Source organism: Petaurus breviceps, unplaced genomic scaffold (assembly GCF_028583685.1).
Source record: "Petaurus breviceps papuanus isolate PSGF00001 unplaced genomic scaffold, PetGlider_PUasm1.0 229, whole genome shotgun sequence".
Taxonomy (NCBI): domain Eukaryota; kingdom Metazoa; phylum Chordata; class Mammalia; order Diprotodontia; family Petauridae; genus Petaurus; species Petaurus breviceps.
In genome coordinates this window covers 20,546,638-20,568,224 of record NW_027185903.1, presented here as the reverse complement: position 1 = coordinate 20,568,224, position 21,587 = coordinate 20,546,638, and the positions used below count along the sequence as shown (strand labels likewise).

At 39.1% G+C, this 21,587-nt stretch overlaps 1 protein-coding gene across 14 annotated transcripts in view; it reads left to right on the top strand.

Moving 5' to 3' along the window:
* Positions 1-18,514, top strand: part of PDE4D (phosphodiesterase 4D) — a 1,918,796-nt gene extending 1,900,282 nt beyond the window's left edge. For all 14 annotated transcript variants that reach the window (XM_069096357.1, XM_069096351.1, XM_069096355.1 and 11 more), the window contains 5 exons: positions 1,305-1,404; positions 9,394-9,548; positions 11,582-11,704; positions 12,116-12,298; positions 13,545-18,514. In XM_069096357.1, coding sequence (XP_068952458.1) covers positions 1,305-1,404; positions 9,394-9,548; positions 11,582-11,704; positions 12,116-12,298; positions 13,545-13,970 — 987 coding nt within the window. In that variant the 3' untranslated portion in view covers positions 13,971-18,514. The remainder of the gene's footprint in view (positions 1-1,304; positions 1,405-9,393; positions 9,549-11,581; positions 11,705-12,115; positions 12,299-13,544) is intronic.
* Positions 18,515-21,587: the final 3,073 nt, after the last annotated feature.

Sequence of the window (21,587 nt, the reverse complement as noted above, 5' to 3'; positions counted from 1 at the left end):
CCATTTATTATTTGGGGAATGGCTCTTATTTTTATAAATTTGGTTCAGTTCCCTATATAGTTGAGAAAAGGACTTTATCAGAGAATAACTAATCTTTATAATAGTTTATGGATTGTGAATAATTAATGAGTGACTTATTCACTCATCCTATAAAATGCATTGGAAAAAGTAACTCTTGATTTTTACCTTGGAATAAGAAATTCTTTTTTTTTTTTTTAAAGCAATTGGGGTTAAGTAACTTGCTCAAGGTTACACGGCCAGTTATTTCTGGGTGTGGTGCTGAGTATCTGAGCCCGGGATTCGATCTCCAGGTCTTCTCAACACTGGAGCCAGTACTCTTACTCGCTGTGCTACCTGGCCGCCCCCAGGAATAAGAAATTCTTTAAAATTATCAAGCCAAAACAACAAGCATTGACTAAACCCTATCATACTAACCTCTGAGGATACAGAGAAAGACAGAAAGAGTTGCTACTCTCAAGAAGCTCACATTTTAATGCAAGAAACAACATGTAAATAACTAGGTAAATATAGGACAGAGTAGATCAAAGGGGAAGTCACAAACAGCTGGCAAGACTGGGAAAGAAGTTGGGAAGGAATTTAGTCTATAGCTTATTTGCTAGATCATAGTGTACTTAGAGGGGAGTAAAATAGAGTGGAAATGTAGTAATGGGCCAGTTTATGAAGAGCTTAAAATACATGAATAAATTGTGAAGCAATTTACTTTTCCAAATGGTTTTAAAGAGGAAAAAAAACACTTCTAATTATTTTGCTAATTTTTATTTTTAAAGTTATTTCCTTCATTCATTTCTATAGTCATGATGGTTCTCATTAAAGTAATACCACTGTCACAACAGAAAATAATGCAGTGGTTTTCTTTTATAGTTTTTGGATGTATCTAGGAACATTTTGTAAAGCATTCCTACAGTTTAAGCCATTTTTATGAAAAGCAAATTTTTGGTAGTGTTATTTTAATTTCATCATTGAGAATACAAAATGGAGTTGAAATTTTTTTTTTTCCTGTGAATGGAGTTAAAGGTGCAGGCATGCGTTGTCATCACCATTATCACTCACATTTACCCAATACTTCTCTGATAATGCTGTGAATGAAGCAGTACAAGCACAGTATCATTGATATTTTACAAATTACCATAGGGCAGTGAGGCCTTTTCTGCCCTCCCCATCATGATATTAAAACATTTGTTTGAAGTTTCTTCCTGCTCCTTGGGAAATCCCGTTTTCAGTCCACTAATCATTGTCAGGCTTATTGCCTAAATCACTGATCTTATCTATGTTTGGATTTCCAGGCAGTGTTCACAGATTTGGAGATTCTTGCGGCAATTTTTGCCAGTGCAATACATGATGTGGATCACCCTGGGGTTTCAAACCAGTTCCTGATTAATACAAGTACGTATGGTCGATGTTGGTTTTTTAATTTGGGCACTGGAGAGGGAAGGGGGATGTTAGGGTGGGAGAAAGGGAAAAGAGGATTTTGTTACTAAGAGTTAGGCATTTCGGAACAATTCTGTGGAAAAAGAGAAAATCAAATGCTTTCTGTATCCCTCCATGTGGCCCTGCTTTTTGAGACGCGTGACTAGTGGCATTTAATCATTTTTCTTTTTATGTAATTTAATTATGTAAATTACCTTCATGCTGTACTAGACACATGATGTGAACCAGAGCTAGCAAGAGCTGAATTATAGCACTCCTCTCTAAATAGCTGTTTCTTATTGTTTTCCTGGAGTTAGTTATTCACAAGTAGAAAGCTTGGGGATAGATACAGCATAGGTAGCTGTTGCACAGAATGGTGCAGATTTGGAAATTTGTTCCAAATGGAAAATGAAATTAGGGAGAGAATTCATATTAACCTTGTCCTTTACCTTATTCTCTCTGGAGCCTTAACTCTTTCTAGTGTTCTTCCAATTTAGTACTTTTCTCATGGTGAGACAGACAAAAGCTTCTCTTTTCTTCATATGCTGTTTCATTAACAAAAAATTTTCTTTTACTAGAAGCCATCTGTCCTGAGTAGCTCATAACCAGTATCAAAAATCTAGGCCTTACAGTTAGTTGGAAAGAATCTTAAAAGTCGTTGAACTCAACCCCCTTACTACATCTGAGGAAAGCTTAACCCAGCCAGGTCTTGCCCAGGATCACACAAATCCTGAGTGACAAAATCAAGATTCAGTCCTGAGCAGAAGACTCCAAACCCATTTTTCTTTCTACCATGCCATGCAGGATGTCTATCCACAGGGGATTTTTCCTGCATGGTATGCAGAAATCCTCTTGAAAGGGATTGTTCAAATGACAAGGTTATGAAAGGATGTTCAGTCAGAATATCAGAAGGGATATTCCTATGATGTCTCAAATTAATAAACTGAAGTGACAGATTAGTTAATCCTATGGAACCAGAGGAAGCTAAAATATAAAACATTTTTAAATGATCTGATTCCTATCAATGAAGAAGAAGGACCTATATGAGCTTTTGGTATCCCCTGACTTTCATTTCAGTGATTAATCTGTGGATTATTGTCTTCTCTTAACCCATATGCACATGTTTTCAGCATTTTCAATGCCCTAGTATGAATTCACCCTTCCTTACCACCAGTGCAGCCAAATTTAAAGATAGAGTTTCAGCCTTAGCCCTGCTTTGGGAGGGATTAACACATACCCAAGGGATTATTTGGATCTATTTTTACATCATTTAATAGCCTTAGGGTTACCCTATAGGAAAATGCAATTTATTGACTCACTCACAAAAAGGAGGATTGGGAATGTCACCCAGTTTTTGAGATGTGTTGATAGCAAGTGCATTTCAGCAGCCTGGAAGAAGAACGGAGTGAAGGGACTGGAGCACAGAACACCATTTGCGATTCAGACTATTTAGGAACAGCAGATAAATAATCCTTCTCCAGAGAACTCATAAATAACAATATGGTATTACCATGGAATCATAGCTCAAAGCAACACAAAAGAAAAGACGTTTATTTATAAGATATTTTATGGGACTTATATTGCCTTATTTCACATCTGTGACCAGCATTAAATGTGTGTGTGTTGGTTTTTTCCCTGAGAATTCAGAGTAATTATGGGATGCTATTGACTTTTAAATAAGGACCACAGTTTGAGCTATCACCTGTGAAATGAGTTTTGATCCTTTTTTTTAATGAAATGTCAGCTAAGAACCAATGGGATCATAGATCTAGAGCCACAAAGGACCCAGAAACCATCTAGTCCAACCTTCTCAATTATATAATGAGGAAATGGGACCCAGTGACCAAAATCACAGAAGGTAGTAAGTGGTCGAGGTGTTTTGGACCCAGATCTTCTGATTCCAAATATTGTTCTTTGTATTGTATTGCATTTTATATTCAATTTTGCCTTTTAAGAAGAGTAATGTTTTAAAGATAGCAATATAAAAATATCTCTCTAGCCTCATAGGGATCATTTATTTCTACTTCAGTTAAAAGTAATGAGAGGGGCGGCCAGGTAGCACAGCGAGTAAGAGCACCGGCTCCAGTGTTGAGAAGACCTGGAGATTGAATCCCAGGCTCAGACACTTAGCACCCACCCAGAAACACCTGGCTGTGTAACCTTGAGCAAGTTACTTAACCCCAATTGCTTAAAAAAAAAAAGTAATGAGAAATAATCTTTAACAGGACTGGAAAAAGTCATATAGACAATGGGATAGTTGAGAGGTCAGCAAGCACTCTCCCTTAGTTTGTTCTATTTTCCTTGCTTTTGACTACTGATAGAAATGACATTTTTAAAAAATGAATCACCAAGAGATAAAAGGGATCACTGGCCATGTTGGGTAACAGTGGGGGCCCTATTGGGTTACTTGTAATTCATGATGTCATGGTCCAAATAGCAGAATTATGTGGTTGATTTGAATTAACAGTAAACTCTCTTTGTCCACATGTTTCATAAAATTATAGTTGCAATGATTATAGAAAGAAGGGGCAGCAAGATAACCATGAAAAGAACGCTAAACCAAGAGTGCGGAGGCTTGGGATCCTGACATAATTCTGACACTAACTAGTTGAGGGACCTTTGGCAAGTCCCTCAGTCTTTCTGTCAGTCAGTCTCCTCTTCTAATGCAATGTAATTTCTTTGAAGGTAGGGACTCTTTCTTTGGATTTGTACCCCAGCACATAGTAAGAGCTACTTAATAAACACCTGTTGAGTATTTCAGCACTCTTTCTTCATACACTTGACCTGACCCAACTAGGCTACTTTGAAGTCCCTTGAATTTGGTATTCTCTCCGTCACACACTTCCAAATTCCAGCTCCATTTGCCTCTTAGAGCTATTAGCTTGCTTCCAAACTTAGCAGATCCTCCCTGTTTTCTATAAGAAGCCTTTCTTGACCACCCTAGTTGGTAGTGTTCTCTCACTTCTCAAACTATCTTGTAATTAGTTATCTGTTTAAATATTGTATCCCTCAGAAGAATGTTTGCTCCATAAGGGCTAGGACTGGGTTTTCTTTTTGCCTTTGTGTTCCTAGTAGGTGACACAGTACCTTGTAACTATGAACCTATGACTAAGTGCTGAAGGATTTCAAAGGCAATGGGAAATTACCGTGTTTCCCCGATAATAAGACCTATCCCGAAAATAAGCCCTCCCCTTACTGTGTAAGATTCCTCTAAAATAAGCCCTCCCCCCAAAATAAGCCCTATTGAGATTGCTACTGTAGTGAAGGTGATCCCCTGCGCTACACGCTACATTACGGTACCCTCTGTATGCACCATCCCCCCCAGGTGAAACGCACGCCGCGCTCCAAGCTGCATCCAATCAGAGCTGCAGCAGTGAGCGCGTCATCCTGTTCTTCTCCAGTGATTTGCTTATTGAATAAAGGTACATTTTTTTGTTCACATTTACCTGTTTATTAAAATTGCTGTTAATGTTCATTAAAATAAGCCCTCCCCTGAAAATAAGCCCTCTGGTGTTTTTCTGTCCAAAAAATTTAATAAGACAGTGTCTTATTATCGGGGAAACATGGTATGTAGTACATGACTTCTTGACCCAAAATTAATTTAATATTTACCTGATAATTTGGGATCATCAGTGTAAGAGTTGGAGTCCTTTCCAACTGTGAAATTCTGTGATTCTTTATCCATCAAGTCCAACCCTTACCCTCATTCAAAGGCCCTCTTACAACCTAAAACATGTTCATCCATTTTTTTCTTGGGGAATTTAGTACTTCATAAATTAGATCAAACAAGAGACTATTTATGAAGCACTTAACACAGTGCCTGGCATATAGTAGGCACTACATAAATGCTCGTTCTCTCCCTTTCTGCTGTAGAGTAGTTCTATTGCTATGTATCTTTCCTTATCCATCCCCCTCCCCATTACTTCTTTGTAACTTCTGCCACTTTTCTTAATTCTGTCATTTCTGATGATTTAGAGGACGTAGCTTTTTGTGGAGGTCATCCCTTAATGCACATGTGCAGTAAGTGATTCTCTTCCACAGTTTAAACAGTTGAGCTCCTTCAACCAGTTTTCATATGTCATGATTTTGAGGCCTTTCACCATGCTAGTTGTCATTCTCCAGACTCTCTCTACTACACATCCATCTCTTGTTCTTATGTAAAGACTTGGCCTACATGATTTCAGTGCATTAGTCATATGGGCCAGTATATTTTGAACACCCTCAAACTCCAAACCTTACAGCAGTAGCATTGGACCTTTCTCTCTAGCTAATCATTGTCCTTCCTAAAATACGGTGCTTACAACTGAAGAGGACTTTAGATGTAGACTGACCAGATCAGAGTAGAGCATTACTAACCGCTGCAGTCCAGACTATCTCCTGAATCACCATATTACAATATGTTAACTCATATTGGAGTTTGAAGTCCATACTGAAATATGTTTTCAGCTGTCAGATCAACAGCTATCTAGTCATATCCTTCCTATCTTATATGAATTAAAAAATATGTGTTAGGCTGTTAATATTTGCCAGACACTTCCCTTACTGTACTTGTGAAGTTGATCTTTTTTAAGCATAAGGCTTCACTTTGTTCTTAACGAGATTTCATTTTATCATATTTTGCCCAATGTTCTAGTCTCTCATTATTTTTCTGGATCCAAACTCTGTCCTTGTTAGCTATTCTTCACAGCTTATTGTCATCTTTGGCTTCTAATTTTACATTCAAATAGCAATGACTGCCTTTTGGATTCAGCCAAAGTAGTCATTCAGTCTTAAATCCATCTAATTATACTATTGTCTACCCCACATCTCTCTGTCTCATGCATACCATGAATGATTTTGTCAAATTTTGACCCTGAGCAGCAGCACAGTCCTTTTTGGGATCTTTGTCTTTTCCCCAATATGGCTTTAAAAAATACCAGCAACTCTTTGTGGCCCTTAGTTTTTCTGGTAGCTCATTGTGAGTGAGCTTCACTGCACCAGATGGTCTTCATAGAACTGAGTCATGAATCAATATGCCATGGGGATAATGAAGTGATGATCTCAGAGCCCTTAAGTTTCCCCATTTTTGGATAGCTCTAATTATTATTTATACTCAGTCAAAATCTGCTTCCTCTAATGTCCATCCACCGACCAGATTTCTCCTAACTGGAGCTATATGGTGGAAAATGTTTACTCTTATACAAAGAGTCCTGGATTGCCTGTGTTTCTCCTCTAAAAGCATCCACTATGTAGACAGAATATAAATGAATTCAATTCTCTTTTAAATTAAATTATATCCTCTCTCAAGGAACTTAGAATCTAGGTAAGGAAAATAAGACCTATGCAAATAATGATACTACAAAGTAGTCATGGTAACTCTCATAACCCTGTTTTGTAGCTTAGAGGAAAGAGAGAGAACTTTCAGCTAGAGAGACTAGGTTAAAACTTATAGAAGGAGGTAGCATCTGATCTTGACCTTGAAGAATGTGTAAGATTTCAACATCTGGAGATTGAAGTTAGATAGGTAGGAAAACATAGATAAAGCCACAAAGATGGCAAGATTTCAGACACTTAAGGGGATACTGAGTAGACCAAGGTTTGTTTTTTGTTTTGGTTTGGTTTTTTGCAGTTTAAGATATATGAAAGGGAATACTATGAGATACATGGAAAGATATTTGTGACCATTAGACTGTCAGTGATCAAGTATTTATTAAGTGCCTACCATGTTTCAGGCATTGGGGGACTTAAGTGTGAAACATTCTGCCCTCACAAGGAGATTACATTCTCACATTGCCTAGAAGGTGTTGGGCATCAAGCTAAAAAGTGATGGGCTCAGAGCTACATGTTAGGATATAGGTTGGATTAGAAGGAACAGAACTTGGAAGGCTTATTGGAAAACTGAGTAATCTCTGTAAGAGGACACCACAGCCTAATGAGGGTGATGGTACTGAAAAATAAGGCCTGTCAAAAGGGCATTGGCAGCTTCATTCACACCAATTATTTTCACCATTGAAATATAAGAAATTAGCATAGTCTGCTAGAAGCCTGATGAGTAGGCTATGAATACATCATGCTTTTGTGAAATGCACATTTAAATTTGATATATTCTTAAATATCGTAAATGGTCCTGAGGAAGATCTCAGTGAGGTTTCTCTCGTGGGATTGAATTATAATTTTCTCAGGAGTTTTGTTTCATATTTGAACAACCTGTAGTAATTATATTTTAAATGAATGCTTAGTTTCTTATAGTATGTTTATCTGTGTTGATTTTCCATGGTTCCTAACTTAACCATATGTGTAGAATTTCAGTGAACTGAGTAACCAGAAGCAGTGGCCAGGATTGTATAGAAGAAGGGAGAAAAGCTATGGGTTTGGAGATGTAGGTCCTGGGTTCAAGTCCCTCTGCAAAACCTTTGACCTTTCTGGGCCTTAGTTTCCTTCATTTGTAAAACAGGAATGCTAGATTAGATGATCTGAGTTCCTTTCCAGTTCTCATTCCATAAGAAACTATTCATTGTAATTAATAATGATAATGGTGTTAAACATTTAGGTGGTGCAGTACATACAGTGTCAGACCTAGAGTCTTGAGTTCAAATGTGGCCTCAGACACTAGTAGTGTGACCCTGGGCAAGTCACTTCACCCTGTTTGCCTCAGTTTCCTCATCTGTAAAATGAGCTGAAGAAGGTGATAGACTACTCCAATATTTTTGGCAATAATGGGATCCCAAATGGGTTCATGAAGAATTGGATACAATTGAAAAGACTAAACAACAACAAAAATGAGTATGATGGTTTTTCAAGTAAATGTACTTGTAATATATAGGGAAAGTAGTTGTCCAGCTCTCTTGGGGAAAGAGTACAGTGGAAAGGCACAGCGACCAAGACAAAGTGGGTGGAGTAAACCTGGCCTCAAGTCAGGAAGTCCCAACTTCGACATAGGCCCTAACCCTGACCAAGTCACTTAGCCTCCAGATGCCTCAGGCAGCTCCCAAGGATTGTAAATTGTAGAGAAGGTGCTCAGATGGGCTGTTAGGGGAAATTTTTCACCCCAAACTTCACAGGTTTAAAGAGAAAAGAATGTTGCATTCACTGATAATCTTGTTTGTTTGTTTGCTTTGATGCCCCTAGCCTCTTTTTATCATCTTAGCCCTGGACCTGCACTAACTATAGAAAGGGTTTATTTATGCAGGATTTCTTCATGCAGAAGATTCACGTGTCCCAGGAGAGTGATTGCAGCAGAAGGAATAATGAGGTCATAGAAAGAAAGCTTGACACTAGGCTCCCTCTGTGAAACCCACTGGGGGAAATAGGGTATAGTGGTGTTTTACCATCCCTGTCATCATCCTTGTAAGAACAAGTATAACCAGTGGTTGAAGCTTACACTTTGAAAAGTATCCAAAATGATGGAGAAAAAAATCTGGAAGTCAACATTAACACTTAAATATCCAAAGTAACTGTTTGAATTCCTTAAATTAAGAGGATTACTAACCCATAAATTGCAGGATTCCTCCTCCATTGTACACAGTTTAAGGTTCTGTCCCCAGGGATCAGATGTAAAACAACTCATTTTCTGCAATCTTGCAAAAAATTGAAAATCACAGCAACAGTGTCTTATCACATAAGGCTTATACTACCATAGGGTTGTTTTTTTTTTTTTTTTAAGAGAGGGGAAAAAGAACCTTAGAGATGACCTGGTCCACTCTCCTGTCATAGAAAGCAAACTGAAGCTCAGGAGAAACTGATTGACTTGCCTGGGCCCCAGGACTGGTCAGCAGGAGACTAAGTAAGAACCAGTCTCCTGATGCTCACCCCAGGTCTTCTTCCACTACTTTGTATTCTCAGCCCTCTTATGTCAATGATAGGTCTCAGTCTGCTGAGGAGAAGGACAGGCCTAACCCGGAGGCAGATCAACATCTGAAAAAAATAAAAAACAAGTATGCTGGAGATAAGCTACATTTATCTTTTTGCTTCCTGCTTTTCTTCCAGATTCTGAACTTGCCTTGATGTACAATGACTCCTCAGTCCTGGAGAACCATCATTTAGCTGTGGGCTTCAAGTTGCTGCAGGAGGAAAACTGTGACATTTTCCAGAATTTGACCAAAAAGCAAAGACAATCATTAAGGACGATGGTCATTGACATTGTAAGTAATGCTTCCATCCTCCTCTAAATAGACTGAAACAGAAGGGCAGATTATGCTAATATCTGGGGTCATACTATTTACAGTTAGGTGACAATGCAGTTCCTGAAATGCTGGGTAGCAGTCTTTTCAAAACCAATGCTTGTCCTTCCTTTGCATTAGAGGAGGCCACCTGGGGCTGCCAGATACTTACTTCTTGTGATGAGTTTTCCACAGTCAGCAGACCTGCCATTGTTTAAAATAAGAATGGCCAATAATTCATCATGCAGATTTTATCCTGATAGGACATTCCCAGGAAACCTGGGGAGTGGTATGTGATTATATCCTCCTCCTACAATTAGACTGTGATCATTTGGAAACATATATGGGCTCTTGAAACTGGAAAGGACCTTATAAGCCATCTTTAGTCCGACCTCTCAGTCAATACCTGACAAATTGTCATCCACATACTACATGAATCTTACAAGTTACAGAAGCTTACTACCCTTATTAAGTAACCTGTTCCATTGTTGCACAGCTATAATTATTATTTATATTGAATTGAAATCTGCTTTCTCCAGTGTCCATCCATTGACCCCATGTCTTCTCCCTGGAGCAGTAGAGAACAAATCTAATCCCTCTTACACCTGACAACCTGTCAGATCTCAGAAGACTGTTAGCATATCACCTTTATGTTTCTTTTTCTTTTTTTTAAGCAATCGGGGTTAAGTAACTTGCTCAAGGTTACAGAGCCAGTTATTTCTGGGTGTGATGCTAAGTATCTGAGCTCAGATTTGATCCCCAGGTCATCCCGACACTGGAGCTGGTGCTCTTTACTTGCTGAGCCACCTGGCCAATTGCCCCTAAGCAATTGGGGTTAAGTAACTTGCTCAATCTTTTCACAAACTGCTGCTATCCTAGCTCCAGTTTATCCAATGGTTTTGCAGTTCACTTTTTGTTTGAATAGATATATAGAGATTTAATATTTATATTATCACCTTAGTTTTGTTCCAGCCTGTCAGGAAATCTTTGATCAAATGAGATTAGAAACATATACATGTATAAATATACATGTAAATAAATACATACATATATATTATCTGAAATGTTTTGCAAACTTTAAACTGCTCAATACATGCTAGATTTTTATGATTATTTCATATAACACTAGAAGCATCTGGTGACTCGGTGGATAGAACACTGGGCTTAGAGTCAGGAAGACCTTATTTCAGATCTGATCTTAGACACTTAACTAGTGGTATGACTCTGGGCAAGTCACTTTACCCTGTTTGTCTCCATTTGTCATTTGTAAAATGAGCTGGAGAAGGGAAAGAGTAAACTACTCCATTATCTCTGTAAGGAAACCCCAAATTGGGTCATGAAGAACCAGACACGACTGAAATGACTCAACAACAAAGTTATTATTAGTTCGTTATTAAGTCTGTTATACATTCTATGAGCAACTCACAATTCCTTTTTTTTTTTTGCCCTTGTGTATTATAAAGCTTCTCTTCCCTGGCAGAGCCATATTCATTAGAAACTTCATTTAGAGTTTGTTTTTTTCCTTCCTATTCTGATATGAGTGACGGGAAGATGCCAAGAAAAGTCAGTATCAATTCCTCTCAAAGTGGGGATGGCCTTCCACGTGATGGCTAGTGATTTCAGAGTAGTCAGCTCAAGCTGCCAAACCTAGCATCTCTACAGTTCTGTACAGTGAGAATTAATTTGTCTCAGTGTAGTTATATAGCTTTACATTCCATTAACATTTTCCTAATCTAGTGGATGATAGAAATTGCAAAGCAAACGTGAATATTTCTCATGCACATTATTGCTGCTTTTCTAAAGCAGAAGTGGTTAACATTGCCTTGTTGGATGCTTCTCTGCAGCAGGGTGAATCTCCCCTTATGTTATGACTAACTCCTTTATATGGTGACTGCCCCTGTGGTTATCTAGGGCTCCAGAAAATACACAGGAAAAGAAATTTCCCTTCAAAAGAGCATGGTGAAATATTTTTTGTATACTTTTACGTTTAATAGAATATTTTCTTCTTTCTTAAGGTACTTGCAACAGACATGTCTAAGCACATGAATCTACTGGCGGACTTGAAAACTATGGTTGAAACCAAGAAAGTTACAAGCTCTGGGGTTCTTCTTCTTGATAATTACTCAGATAGGATTCAGGTAAAATAACATCTTAGTTCTCTCTATCCATCTCTCCTCCTCTTCTTCTCCCTCCTTTGTGGTTCAAAGCAAAGTCTGTCTCCAGGATCTTATTCCTGAGAATTAATGTTAACTCTGAGGTGTCTCTTGGATTTACTGCATTTTCCTTTCCTAACCATATAAACATCTCTGGTCTTAATCCTGCCCTCAACTTTTCTCCCTCAGCATATCTGGGATGAGTCGTATCTATTAATGCAAGTGTGAACACCACACAAATGCATCATGGTTTTGCTATTCCTAAGAATCTTACACTACATGTATTTTGAAGCTTCACAGTCATCAAATGTGCCAGTGGAGAAAAAGAAAACTTAATTTCCCAGTGTGATCAGGTAGCAGCTGGTGCTGAGCAGAGAATGTGTTTATCTATTTTAGGTCCTACAGAATATGGTGCACTGTGCAGATCTAAGCAATCCAACGAAGCCTCTTCAACTCTACCGCCAATGGACAGACCGGATAATGGAAGAGTTCTTCCGTCAGGGAGACCGGGAACGGGAACGGGGAATGGAAATAAGTCCCATGTGTGACAAGCACAATGCCTCAGTAGAAAAGACACAGGTAATCATCCACTTGAGACTTACCATTGGAGGCTGGCAGTAGATGGGGTTGAATCCTTAACGTTGAGTTGCTGTCCTCACGTTCATACTTCATCTACAGACCCAAAACGTGGACGTTCCCTTTTAATAATTTTTTTTTTAGCAAGTTAAGTTTTACCTATTAACTCAGTGACCTCATTTTCCTCTTCTGACTCATGAAGAAAAGAAAAAGGCATTAATCCTGAATACCCTACACTGCCCAGACCATTGATTCAGGGGGTCTCCCTGCCTCAAATCTCTTCCCTCTCTAGTCCCCCAAAGTGATTTTCCTGAAGCATAGGTCTGACCATGTGCCCACACTCTACCCAGTAATTTCCAGTAGCTATCACTTCTAGGAACAAACATAAACACCTCTGTTTGGCATTCATATCTCTCCTCAGTCTGGCTCCAAATTACCAGTTTAGCCTCATTGTGCATTATTACCTTTCCCATATTCCATGAGGTACCCAAACTGGCCTTTTAATAGTTCCTTGTACATGGTTCTCTTATCTCTGTGCCTCTTGTCCCCCATGCCTGGAATGTGCTTCCGCCTCGCTTCTACCTCTTAAAATTTTCATTATCCATCAAGATTCTGTTCACGTGCCTCCTTCTACACAAAGCCTACCTATCATTCACCTTTCCCCTTGAATACATTGCCTTCTCTCTTCTTTGTATATATATATTCCTCCCCAATAGAATATATGCTCCTTGAGGACAAATTCTATTTCATTTTTTGTCTGGCACACCATAGGCTCTGAGGATTATCATTGCTTAGTTATACCCCCTGAAGCAACGGGGCTGAATTTGCTGCTGGTGGGATAGACTGTTTGGCAGTACCGACCCATTATGAAGACAGAGGGGGCTGTTGTGGTATAGACTGGAGAGATCTACGCCAGCCTGTGGCAATCTATTAAATACTCATTAAAGCACTTGATGTGATTTCTTAGATGAGTTTTCTGTATGCCAGTCATTAGCAGGTTAACACAGTGCCTGGAACACAGTAGGCACTCAATAAATAACTCAATAAATGTTTATCGATGGATTGACTGATTTAACAAGTGGTAGCTCCACTTGCTGTCCTGTGAAATACTTGAGTGGTGGTCCTTGAACTGGGCTATAATGTTTGGTGTATTCAGCTTATAAGGAATGGCAGTTAGAGGCCATAATCCAAATGACTTTCCCCCTCTTCCTTCTTGACTAATAATGTCTGTATCACATTTTTGAAACAGGTGGGATTCATAGACTACATTGTTCATCCCCTTTGGGAGACGTGGGCAGACCTCGTCCATCCCGATGCCCAGGACATCTTGGATACGTTGGAGGACAATCGTGAATGGTACCAGAGCACAATTCCTCAGAGCCCTTCCCCTGCCCCTGATGACCAGGAGGAAGGCAGGCCAGGGCAGACTGAGAAATTTCAGTTTGAACTGACTTTGGAGGAAGATGGCGAATCAGACACAGAAAAGGACAGTGGCAGTCCAGTGGAGGAAGACACCAGCTGCAGTGACTCCAAAACTCTTTGTACCCAAGACTCGGAGTCCACTGAAATCCCTCTTGATGAACAGGTGGAGGAGGAGGCAGTGGGGGAAGAAGAGGAGGAGGAGGGCCCGGCAGAACCTTATGCAATAGAAAACGAGCCTTCCCCCGACACGTAACAAACAGTATGAAGACTTTCACTTTCTCTTTTTTTTTAAGGGAAAAAAAATAGAAAATGGTTTCCAAAGTGCATGTCACATGCCACAACCATGGTCACACCTCACTGTCATCTGCCAGGACACGTTTGTTGAACAAAACTGAACCTGATTACTCAGCTTGGCACTCAGGAATATTGTAACCAGGATTCTCACCTCCATGGCATCAGAACAAGGGGGACGTATTCATGAAAAGCATTTTAACAAGATGTCAGCTTGGTAGAGCTGATTCAGCAGCTAAGCTACTCCGCCATGTTTTCATGAGAGTAGCTAGCTTGTCAGCCAAAGGCTGATGTGGTTTGGGGTTTGTTTTGTTTTTGTTTGTTTTGTTTTGTTTTAAAATTTTTTGGAAATAAGATGGTGTTACGTGACATGAAGTCTTGTGAAGTTTTTAGAATATAGCCAGAGTAAACGGAGGTTCTCATGGAGGAAACAAGGTGTGATGAGACACAGCACGAGTCTGTTACCAGGAGGAAGATGAGCCGCAGAAATTGCAAAATTTTCTAATTTCAAGTCTTCCTGTTGTATATGACTGTACAGTGTGGCTCAAAGGGCTACACTGACCTCTACATTTTGTATGATATGTAAAACAAGATCTTTTGTAGAGCTTACTTTTATTAATATTAAATGTATTGAGGTATCACCTATTTAAAAACAATATGTTCAGAACTCATCTGCCACTGGTTATTTTCCCCCCCCAAGGAGTAACTTGCAAGTTTTCAGTACAGATCTGTGCTACACTGGATAAATAATTCTAATTTAATATTTTTTTGCACCTTAGAGTTCATAGCAATTAACTGATCTGTAGCAATCCATTGTTTTATGACTTCCATAAAAAACAAAAATCTGAGTTGTAATAGACCCTTTTGGTAGAATCCCATTTATCTTGGTTTTTCTTTTAATTTTTTTTCCCAAATGAGCAGAATTGTATCTCCCCTGAACACTTTCCTTCATCATATAGAGTGAGCAAACCTTGGTTCTGCAGCCCTTCAGTGGTCTTTCTAATTTTTCTAAAAGCAAATTTTACAGAAACATTAATGGGTTGGTTATGGAGCAAAGTTGGAGATGCGCCTCCTTGGCTGTGTGTTAGGCAAGACATCGAGCCTTCCTAAAATGCACAAGAACCATGCTTTACAATGGATGATGCTACATACTCATTTTCTGTTTCAGCCAGCTACCTGTCCTCGGATGGAGGCTTTGCTGTTGTCTCAGGCTCTTTCCAAACATGTTGGAACCTTCGTCTGAGGCAAATAGGAAAGGTCTATCTGGCCAGGACATGAGAATCTTTAGAATTTCTTTAGAAAAAAGTTTGCTCAGTTTTCTACATTGTTTGGAACTCAAAGGAATTCCTCAGGTTTCTTCTAGAGTAGGGAGATGACTGGTTAGCTGGCTAAGTGAATCATTAGGAATTCTAAAAGAAACGTCCATACATTGACAAGCCTAACTGAACCAATACAGTTTGGTTTCTGTGACTTTTGCTGAAAGATTTAAAGCCACATCAGTTTGAATTGAGAACTAAGAAAAACTTGTAAAAGATATTTGCTACCTGCCAGATTTCTTAAGTCCATGCTAAATGTAGGAACGGGCTTCTGTGTGGCAACAAATGCTAAAGGCAGAAGAAATCTACCAATCCTTAGTTGTACCCCCTGAGGGAAGGGAGTTGGTAATTCAACTGGATGGGGTTGGAAGTGGCCTCTGTCAGCATTAACCCTTGGTGAAAGCAGAGAAAGAGCCATAGGGTCTCAGAGAAGACATTAAGGTCCTACTGTAGGAAATGAGAAAAACTGCAGGTATCTCTGCTTGGTCCTTGTTGCTTCAACCCTTGGAAATTTCACTGAGATCTGAGTTGATAGGTTGAAGTCCAAGGTGTTTATTGAGCAACCATAACCCTGGAATGTTTTGACTTTTTTTTAAAAACTATAAACTTCCCTTCAAGTTCTGTTTTTAAAGAGATCTATAAATAGAGGACCAAGAAGGGAGAGGGGAGATCGAAGGAGCCCAGTGATGAGATAAGAAACGAACAAAACAAAATCTAACCGAACTAGGACCACTAGGACCACAAGTCAGACCACAGGCCTGAAGAATTATTCCAACAGCTCATGTGCTAACTGGGGCTGGGGCTGGGGCTGGGGCTGGGGTAGTGTCTCTCTGGCTTCCCTTCAGAGAACCATCCTGATGTTTACATAGCACCTTCTGGATGAGAGATTCCCCTGCAGTGGATCATAACCCATTAAGTCATTATCAGCCCCATTCTCCACATGTACTTCACCCCACAACAACAAAGTTCGCCAGTCTTGTTCCCCTTTGATCAGTGATTGCACCTATAACATTTGTTGTTTTCTGTTTGGGCTTCAGAAAAAGTCTTTCCTACTTACTGAAGGAAGGACAGGTGGAGCTTCCTCATGATACTGTCTGTGGTTTCTCCTCTTTTCAGCATGTCCCTTTCATCCCCATAATCCATAGGGCTTTTCCCCCACAGAGTGCCTGTAATTTTAAAGAAGCAATATAAGTACCTAAACAGGTACAGACCTGAAACAATTATATAGCTGCACTAACGGAAAAAAAAAGTCCTTTTAAAAATGCCCCCATGCTGTGAAGATAACCACAGATGGACAATCATACCTTTGAAAGGGCCTAACAACATAAAGCTAGGGATCTAATGCATCGTACAATCCTCTTTATCCCCCCTCTTGCCAAAGTGTGCTCCGACATCACATGGCTACTTTAGGAGGAAAAAAATTATTCCTCCGATGGGTGGCTTTCCTTTTTTTTTTTAAAGATGCATAAGAAAGGGGAACATTTGGGTACTGTATGGGGAAGAAAAGAATCCAAGTTTGCCTAAAACCAGTACATTTTAGCTTGCAAGTTACTTAACACGGTAATGCTGTTTTTATTTTCATAGTTTTCTTGGTGTTGTTGTTAAAATTCATGATGAGATAGTATAGTTAGAACAAATGGCAAAGAGAAAAAAAAAACTTGAATGAAATGGATTTTACAGAAAGCTTTACGGTAATTTTTGAATGCATTATTTATTTTTTTTGTGCCATACATTATTTTTTCTCACCAAATGACCTTACCTATAATACAGTCTTGTTTGTCTGTTTACAACCATGTATTTATTGTAATGTACATACTGTAATGTTAATTGTAAATTATCAGTTCTTATTAAAACATCCCCCATGACTGGGCGGTGTTGGTATATTTGGAAACTCTTGGTGAGAGAACGAATGGTGTGTATACATACTCCTTGTACATGTTTTTTCCTCCTGTAACATAGTCTGTGTCACCTTAGAGCTTGTTTATGGAAGATTCAAGGAAAACTATAAAAATACATAAAAGTTATATAAATACATTTTTTTAAAAAGCTGCAGGTCTTTGGTCCCAGGGCTGTGCCTTAACTTTAAACAATATTATCTTCTGTTTTGCTGCATTTGAAAGTAAGGTAACAGTGGGGCTAGGGCTGGGCATTCCAACCAGGTTACTTTTCGCTGATTGGATTATGAGCAATAGCTGTTTTTATTTGTTTGTTTGTTTGTTTTTTACAAAACCACAACCAACCTTGGAAAATTTAACCCCCTTTTGAAATATTAGCTTCTATTTGTAATGGAACAGCATTGTGGACACAGTTCTTCGACTACTGATCAGGAACAATTTTAGTCCCTTGAAACCATTCCCTTATTTTAAAACACTACTAGATGAACACACTAGATAGCAAAAAATAAGAAATTTTCTTGACTTCAAGAGCGCATAGGAAAATGAATATGAAGTGAAATGAAAATCACAAATTATACCTACATAGAGCTATTTATTTTTCTCATCTTCCAACACCTATTATTCTTTAACCACTGTTTCCTCATACAGTAAAGATTATTATTATTCTTTTTTAGCCCAGGAATTTTCTCTAGTAAATAGCAGCTAAACCTGTCCTTTTATGTATATGAATCTGTCTGCTCACAGAGATTACATAGAATAGAAATGCACAGAGCAAAAAGGACTCATCTTTAAAACATGTTTCAGTATAGCTGGTATTTTGAAATTTTGGAATTTAACCATTTCTGGTGGCCAACTCCTGAGTGCTGCATGAATTTCCTAGTGTAAGATGTGGGTAGCGCTTCTTTCTTCTGCTGATGCCCAGCCCTTGAAACATGTGACTGTTCAGTGAAAGGAGAGATTCTTTTTCAAGGAAAAACAGAGCCTCCTTTTTTGACACAAACTGTAGATTTTAGCAGCCCTGGCCCAAAGGAATTTGATTACTTTTGTTTTTAACAGTATAAAAGGGACACTATAACTACAAAGAAACAAAAAATTCTGGACAGTTTTCATTGTTTTTAATTTGGTTTTTCCTTTGGGTGTGTCTTCAGAGTGGCAACTTGTGTGTGAACATTACAAATGACTCTCCTGTTTCTTAGCCTCTCTTACAGCCCATGGGATAGTACTGTACGTCAAATACCTTCATATGAAATTTTTATATGCAATGAAAATAAAAGCATGGGTTGATTCTGCCTAGCTATTTATGACTCTGTCTTTTGCAAATAAAAGATCATTCTGTTTACAGCCATTCCATGGATGTTTTAGGGACTTGGGAAACCTATTAGTAACAACCATAGTGATAATAAGCATTTCTATAGTGCTTTAAAGTTTGCCAACACTTTACAAAAATTGTTTCACCTTAGAACAGCCCGGGAAGTAGGTGCTATTATTATCCTTATTTTCTAGATGAGGAAACTGAGGCGGATGTTAAGTGACTTGCCTGGTGTCACATAGCTACTTAGTGTCTAAGGCTGGATTTGAACTCAAGTCTTCCAAACCCAGGCTTAGCACTCTATGCATATGCATATAATCTAGGTTGCCTTAGCCCAGTCACATCAAAAACAAATGGTATTAACCATTTGCCATATTAAAAAAAAAAATCTCCAAATGAATTTAATTCATGACAAATTATGGTAGTAGTCTTAGTTTATGCAGGGTACCCCTAGCTGATCAAACATTCAAGTAAACTGAGAACTGCCATATATCATGGCCAGTTTTCAAAGAATTCATAGACTTTGTTATTCTGATAACTAAGGAGGCATTTCAGGTGCTTTGGTAGATCTGGGACCCTGGGCAGATTTTGAAAGCTGCACTTCATGTTAATATCCATCCAAAGTTTTGAGGTCCCTCGCTATAGCACATAAGAGTGGACTGACTACTGGATGACCATGAAGGGCTTTTGAGAGGATTCCTGTTTAAGTATAGGTTGGACGAGTCTGACTGTGCTATGATTCTTTGTGAGGACCTGGCCTAGACTTTGGGCCACTTGAAACATCATCTACCCAAATTGTCAATAAGCATCTTTATAAGTCTCTAGAATACAATTCTCAAGTGCTTACTGTGCCTGGCACCCTGCAGGTGCTTAATAAGTGCTCCCCCCCTCCCTTTTTACTTCCTATAACACGATAGGTGCTGGAGGTAAAAAGATAAAAATTGAAACAACCCCTGCTCTCAAAGAGCTTATAATCCTTTGGGAAGATACACAAAAACTACTCCTTCCAAAGGGTTCATTCTGGATATCTAGTCATTATGAAGGGCCAAAAGTCACAGGAGCTTGTCATCCAAAGGGATATTTGCCTTTGACTGCTTGTTACACAAAAACATTAGAACTGTAGTTGAATGAATTCTAATGTCACAATATAGTGGGAGAAGCTCAGGCCAAAGAGACAAAGGGAGCACCTCCATACAATGAAGGGGTTGCATGCACTATGTGGGTGCTAAGGTTCCTTTCCTTATAACTCGATGGCTCATACTGGCCTGGCTCAGTGACTAACATGTGTGTGTGTGTCCTTAGACAAGTTACTTTAGCCCAGTGAGTCCCCATCAATAGGTATTAATTAGGCACCTACTATGTGTTAAGTTGCTGAGGATAAAAAGACAAAAATCAAATTGTCTCTGCCCTCAAAGAGCTCCCCTCCTTGCAGCTCTAACATTCCATGGTTTAGGATTTCAGGAGTTTGTGTTTTCATCACTGTTGGTTCCTCCTGATCCCTGCTGATGGCAATCCCTCCACACTTTAATAGATGATTTAATGAGTTGTTATATGGGAAAAACAACATCTGCGGGTCTTCCTTATGGTGATAAGTCTCCAAACTTAGCTAGACACATAAATATATAAAGTACATCTCTTGGTCCATTTAGAAATCTTTTTAGCTTGGCAGGAACTGGTAGGGCTTGCTTATTTTGGTCAAATTTAACATTTGAGGTTACCCCTGGCATCACAATGAGGCATTGGGTTTTATCTTACATCAGACTTTAACTGATCACTAAATCAATACCTACATGGCTCAGAGTTTTATAACATTAAAAAGATTTATTAAAAGGAACATGAAAATGGGTTCTTTTTTGTGTGATTTTTTCTGTGTTGTACTCTGAGTGACTCTTTACCTTGCCTACCCCAAATTCCAGGTCTACTTCAGGGTCCCTGTGTATGTGAATTATTATACAGCCTTGGGAAGAGAAAGCATTCTGTTTATTGGCAGAGTTTTATTTGTTTGGATTCTGGATAAATGAAAGCCTATTAAATTTATATACACACATATACATATATACATACTTAATGTGAATATTGAATATGAATGAATATATATGCACTCATATACATATATGTATAGAAAACTAACATTAAGAAAATGTGTTAGATCCATTCAGCTAGCACCTTTGCCAAATGCTCATTAGTCTCCTTCCTCTGTTTTTATGTGACTGCCAGTAGTAGCAATAGGGGTTTGTGATAATGTTAGCTATGGAATGTTTTCATGCCTCCCAGCCTGTCTCCATGATTTATTTTCTATGGCTCTTTCTTCTCCTGATGCAGATTGCAACCCTCTAAGCTTCAGTAAATAAATGGTCTTCAGGAGTTACTGGAACAGAAACATTCACCACTCTGCAAGCTAAGCTTGGGTGGAGTCTCTCCAAATCTAGATAGAATGAGAAACATAGCGGTCACTGGACCCACACTCAAAACCTTTGCAGCTTGCTCTGGTGCCTTCCCTGCTTGGACGCAGCTGGCATGACCATGAATGAGGTCATACTCCATTCAGCTCCCTTCTATATTTGGTGAGCCATCAGTTTAAGACTTTAGAGGAGGAGAGGCAAAAATAAAGGAAAGCCACAGATAATCCCTAAACCAACCATCTTCAGAACTGCTATGAGTAAGCAAGAAAATAAATTAACTTCTACGTTTCTTCATAGAGATACCAAAAATAAGCTCCGGGTAGACCCTTTTACCGCAAATACTCATTAACTATGGATACAGAACACCTATGTATACAATACCGTGTTTCCCCGATAATAAGACACTGTCTTATTTTTTTTGGAAAGAAAAACACCAGAGGGCTTATTTTCAGGGGAGGGCTTATGTTGTCCTGCCTCAGCTCTCCTCCGCGGCACTGCTCTCAATGGCGCCAGCAAGCAAATCACTGGGGAAGAACAGGATGACGCGCTCACTGCTGCAGCTCTGATTGGATGCAGCTCGGAGCGCGGCGTGCGTTTCACCCGGGGAGGGGGGAGGACGGTGCATACAGAGGGTACCGTAATGTAGCATGTAGCGCA